Source organism: Sinocyclocheilus grahami, unplaced genomic scaffold (genome assembly GCF_001515645.1).
Source record: "Sinocyclocheilus grahami isolate Dianchi unplaced genomic scaffold, SAMN03320097.WGS_v1.1 scaffold179.1, whole genome shotgun sequence".
NCBI classification, from domain to species: domain Eukaryota; kingdom Metazoa; phylum Chordata; class Actinopteri; order Cypriniformes; family Cyprinidae; genus Sinocyclocheilus; species Sinocyclocheilus grahami.
This window is the reverse complement of record NW_015505358.1, coordinates 675,261-681,260: the sequence shown is the minus strand read 5'-3', so window position 1 is coordinate 681,260 and position 6,000 is coordinate 675,261. Positions and strand designations below refer to the sequence as shown.

Genomic DNA, 6,000 nt, shown 5'->3' with positions numbered 1-6,000 from the left:
ATATATATATATATATTTCTTTACTAATTTATTTATTTATGTGTTTGTTTGTTTTATTTTACTATTATTTCAATATTCAAATGTATTTTTTAACGTTGCAAAGGTAAAAAAGTAAAATTTTTATGAAAGCAAAGGCAGAACATTGTTGATGATTGTCTTTACCAGGTCAATGTTTTTTTTTTTTTTTTATGGGCGCGTCAGTTATTTATTTATTTATTTATTTATTAACTAACTTGTTTTTTTTTTTAAAGATGATTATTTGAAATTGTACAATACGAGACACAGGACAACCCTAAACAAATCAGTGCTGAAATAAAATATATTTTACATAGAAGAATTCAAAGTCTTTCTGTTTTTTAATATGCTTAATATACTTTAAATTATACTTAAAAGTATATTAAAGTCACAAACATAAGTCTAGTTTCTGCATAGTATTTAATACGTTAGTTATATGTACTATATAAATAAATAATATTTATTTATTTATTACGATTATTTATTTTAAATGTAAATGTTATTTTATTATATATTTATTTATTTTTAAAGATGATTTATTGGAAATGTACAAGACAGCTTAATATAGGACTGTACTGAAATTAAAGATTTTTAACAAAAATTTCAACAACAAAAAATAATTAAAAAGGGGCTGATTTTTCCAAATGAATGTGTGAATATTTACCTTTTTTTTCATTTCACTATTTTTTTTTTAATGAGGTAGCATTTTATTTTTATTTTATATTTCAAAGGCAGAACATTGTTGATGACTGTACTCACCAGTTCAGCATGTTTTTTAATGAGAGCCTCCAGTTTCTGCTCAGGGCTTCCAAGTTTATTCAGGCTCTGCATGAGCAGCATGGCTTCCTTCCCTGTGATTATTGACACAGTTTTCTTCGGTTACACAGTTTGATTGCATTATGTGGTTAAGTATTCCCTAATCACATTTCAAATAGAGTAACATGGGGTTAAATATCTTGCATGTGACTCACCGAGGCCTTTAAGCATCTTCTTCTCCATTTTCTGGTCTTTGTTCTTGTCTGGGACGGCCTCTTCCTCAGCATCCTCGGCCTCACCTGGCTGTTCGCTCACCTGATAGGTGCTGATAATGTCCTCCAGCTGCTGACTTAGATCCTCGGTGAGGTCATGGGTCACTTCAGCCTTAGTGTCACCGTTTACAGACTGGGAACAACTCTCCATTCTGATGAAATCTGCTTCTGAGAAAGGACAGAGTCAGTCAAAGATGACGGGATGAATCTGTTTTGCTTTAAGAAGATGGAGACATTTACATCACAGGTTTTGATTCAGATTCAATTTTGTTAGTAGTATAAGAGTGATTCTTTTATTATTTTACTGAGAAATTGCTAGTAAATTTCACAAACAATTACAAAGAAACAGCAAGGAACACATTGAAATAAACAAGAAATTTGAACTAGAATGATTGAAAGTATTTTCTAAAATGTACTCCAGTAATCAACTTCGAAAAACTATTTTTATACAGTGTGCTTGTTAATATGTTCTTATCTTATGTTAAAACATTTATCACAAGTTTTGATATTGTTTAATGTGATGGCAATTATTTTTCAGTTTTTGAAGAAAAACGTTTAACTTTTTATTTAGAAGTTAGTCTACATTGATTCATAAAATCAAAGAAATACATCTTTTTAATATTTTTTGTAAAAACAAAACCATTTTCTAAAGTGTTAGGCATGATCCCAGCTAATAAAAAATATGTTTTAAGAATGTTTTTAACATTCCCCTTAAGTTATAAAAACATTATTTCTAAATGTTCTCTGAATATTCAAAACAAACTGAGTTTTGTTCTTTGTTTTTCTCAGTTATGCAAATTCCATTTTATAAATTTGGAAAGATTATGAGAATGTTACATTTGAATGTGAATCTGAACATTCTGAAACAAGTAATAGCATCTAAAAATGTTAAATGATGAAATTCCAACTAAAACATTTTTAGAAAAATGTTCCATGAATTACGTAAATGCAGTTTTTGTGCTAAAGTTTGAGAGCATTATTAAAGACTTTGAACTTAACTTAGAACGAACATTATATTAATGTTACTGGAAGAACGTTTATTCATAACTTTTAGAGACCCTTGCAAGAACTTTCTGAGAATGTTCCGTGTTATAGATGGGAGGCTAATGACATGCAATAATGGGGACAGCAATTTTTGGTTTTAATATAATGAACAAATAGTATACATACCCAAAGATATTGTGAAGTAGAATTTCAATGATTGTATCTGTAACCCCTCTCTCCCGGGTCCTCACCGTCACACCTCGTTCTTGTTCCGAGTGTGTCTCGAACCCGGGGTTACCTGCACAGCACCTACTCGCTGGCCTCCATTACACTCACCCCCCTAAACCTCACTCCCGGGTCTCCAGAATGGGAGGCGGACGCACTAACAAGGAGGCTAAAGACTGCAGCAACTAGCGTCAGTCGCTAGTGCGTCCGCCTCCCATGCCTGAGACCTGGGTTTGAGACCCACTCGGAACAAGAACGAGGTGTGGCGGTGAGGACCCGGGAGAGAGGGGTTACATTGGTGCCGTGACCGAAGGTGGCCGGGAGAGAGGGGTTACATTGGTGCCGTGATGGAAGGTGGACGCACTAACAAGGAGGCTAAAGACTGCAGCCACTAGCAGCTCTTGAGATCAGGGGAGTGAGGTTTACCTGCACTGAACCTACTCGCTGGCCTCCGTTACACTCACCCCCCTAAACCTCACTCCCATTCGGGTCACGGCACCAATGTAACCCCTCTCTCCCGGGTCCTCACTGCCACACCTCGTTCTTGTTCCGAGTGGGTCTCGAACCTGGGTTTACCTGCACAGCATCTACTCGCTGGCCTCCGTTACACTCCCCCCGCTAAACCTCACTCCCGGGTCTCCGGCATGGGAGGCGGACCCACTAACAAGGAGGCTAAAGACTGCAGCCACTAGCGTCAGTCGCTAGTGCGTCTGCCTCCCATGCCTGAGACCTGGGTTTGAGACCCACTCGGAACAAGAACGAGGTGTGGCGGTGAGGACCCGGGAGAGAGGGGTTACATTGGTGCCGTGACCCGGATGGGGAGTGAGGTTTAGGGGGGTGAGTGTAACGGAGATCAGAGAGTAGGTGCTGTGCAGGTAAACCTCACTCCCCTGATCTCAAGAGGCGCCCTAGCGACTGACACTAGTGGCTGCAGTCTTTAGCCTCCTTGTTAGTGCGTCCGCCTCCCATGCTGGAGACCCGGGTTCAAGACCCACTCGGAACAAGAATGAGGTGTGGCAGTGAGGACCCGGGAGAGAGGGGTTACATATCATTATTCATATATAATTTAAAACTACTTTAAACTTTAAAACTAATGCTTTAAAGGAATCTTTAAAACTTCTTAGAATCATTAGGCAAATCACCCATATATGTTTAAAAGTGCACACAGTCAGATCAGATCATGATGTGTAATGACTGCTTTAAATGTATTTGCACTTAATTATTGTGCAGAGCTGTTTGGGGTTGTTTATCCTCTGAGCTATGGAGCGACTGTCTGTTTGCCCTGTTCATCTGGTTAAATTTAGCCGCTCTGTCTAGGCTGATTACTTCCCCTTTCACAAGAACGGCACATGGCACCTGTTCATGGGCTGGAGTCTATTTCAAGAGACTCTTAACATGGTCAACTTGTCTGTTTATTCTCCAGCATGTCAGTGCTCATGAGTGTTCAAATGACATGTTGTAAAACTGCATTGCACATTTAATAAAAAAAAATGCATTTAAAAAAATGCTAAATACATTTTTATATTTCATAATGTTTTTTCTGCCTTCCAGTTGACTGAACCTTCATGCATTTGAAAGTGTTTCCATTCCTCTTGCACTGATATTTACAAGGATTCAACAGACACACAAGACTTTAACACAGAAACTGAGTCTAAAGACATGTGCTGTTACACTGAAACATGCTTTTCATTCTGAACACAAGTTGATATATATTTACCTTTAACGTATGACAATCAAACATGCATTCAAACCATTTCACATTTAAAAAAAAACCTATGAAGACAGCGCATGATTGTTGAGTAAAGTTCAGGAGGAGACGTGAGGAAACACTTACCAGCAGGAGCAGTGAGGGAGTGAGTGAGAGGAGCAGAAGCTCTCAGAGCGGCTGACCGGACAAACGCAGCAGCTGTGAGAGGCAGACAGACCTCAAAATAATCAGGAGGGATCATCCAACGCGCTGAGATTCAAGTCATGTTCTACAGATTGAGAATATCTGTGTGAATTCTGTTAAACTCTGTCTGATTGTTGTGAAATCTGATAAAGCAAAAAAAAAAATTCAAAACAAATCAGAGCATTATAGAATTTGAATATTATAATACGAAATTGTAAATCTCATGAAATGTCAAGAAGTCCAGGTCTATTTTACTTTTTGTTTTTGGTGTTGTTTTTTGCGTTGTGAGTTTAGTAGTAATTGTATAAAATTAAAAAAACCTATGAAGACAGCGCATGATTGTTGAGTAAAGTTCAGGAGGAGACGTGAGGAAACACTTACCAGCAGGAGCAGTGAGGGGGTGAGTGAGAGGAGCAGAAGCTCTCAGAGCGGCTGACCGGACAAACGCAGCAGCTGTGAGAGGCAGACAGACCTCAAAATAATCAGGAGGGATCATCCAACGCGCTGAGATTCAAGTCATGTTCTACAGATTGAGAATATCTGTGTGAATTCTGTTAAACTCTGTCTGATTGTTGTGAAATCTGATAAAGCAAAAAAAAAAATTCAAAACAAATCAGAGCATTATAGAATTTGAATATTATAATACGAAATTGTAAATCTCATGAAATGTCAAGAAGTCCAGGTCTATTTTACTTTTTGTTTTTGGTGTTGTTTTTTGCGTTGTGAGTTTAGTAGTAATTGTATAAAATGTGTTTTTCAGCATTTACAAATGTTTTGTATTTTCCCCCATTTTAACAACAACTATATACAATATTATATAGTTAATTATTAGAATTTATGCTGTTTTAATATGATATTATAATATGAAATTGTGAATCTCATGAAATGTCAAAAATTTCATATTTTAGTGTGTGTGTGTGTGTGTGTGTGTGTGTGTGTGTGTGAAACAAATCAGAGCATTATAGAATTTGAATATTATAATACGAAATTGTAAATCTCATGAAATGTCAAGAAGTCCAGGTCTATTTTACTTTTTGTTTTTGGTGTTGTTTTTTGCGTTGTGAGTTTAGTAGTAATTGTATAAAATGTGTTTTTCAGCATTTACAAATGTTTTGTATTTTCCCCCATTTTAACAACAACTTGAGAGAGAGACCCTGGACCACAAAACCAGTCATAAGGGTAAATTTTTCCAAATTGACATTTATACATCATCTGAAAGCTGAAAAAATAAGCTTTGCATTGATGTATGGTTTGTTAGGACAATGTTTATAGGACAATATTTGGTCGAGATACAACGATTTGTAAGATTTGAAAATCTGGAATCTGAGGGTGCAAAAAAAAAATCTAAATATTGAGAAAATCCCCTTTAAAGTTGTCCAAATTAAGTTCTTAGCAATGCATTTTACTAATCAAAAATTTTAATATATTTACAGTAGGAAATTTACAAAATATCTTCATGGATCTTTACTTAATATCCTAATGATTTTTTGCATAAAAGAAAAATCTATAATTTTGACCCATGCAATGTTTTTTTTGGCTATTGCTACAAATATACCCCAGCGACTTAAGACCGGTTTTGTGCTCCAGGGTCACATATATATGTTTATTTGTTGATTGATTGATTGATTGATTGATTGATTGATTTTTTTATTGTGGGATTTGTTGCATGACAACTAAGCATATTTTCTTGCGATTTTCCATCATTGCCATGTAATAAATACAAATTCTCATGACTTTATCATGGAAAAAATTGTAATAATATTATTTAAATTGTATAAAAAGAATTTGTGCAGCATGGTTGTACTCATGGTACTATACATTCAGTCGATGCTGATTTAAATTTAAAAATTACTCTTT

The 6,000-nt window shown here is 35.9% G+C and overlaps 1 protein-coding gene across 1 annotated transcript in view; it reads right to left on the bottom strand.

Moving 5' to 3' along the window:
- The window catches only part of txlnbb (taxilin beta b), a 15,346-nt gene extending 11,180 nt beyond the window's left edge, over positions 1 to 4,166 (bottom strand). The window contains exons 1-3 of the mRNA XM_016284084.1: positions 4,087 to 4,166; positions 987 to 1,211; positions 775 to 866 (exon numbers count right to left, since the gene is read on the bottom strand). Coding sequence (XP_016139570.1) covers positions 775 to 866; positions 987 to 1,194 — 300 coding nt within the window. The 5' untranslated portion in view covers positions 1,195 to 1,211; positions 4,087 to 4,166. The remainder of the gene's footprint in view (positions 1 to 774; positions 867 to 986; positions 1,212 to 4,086) is intronic.
- Positions 4,167 to 6,000: the final 1,834 nt, after the last annotated feature.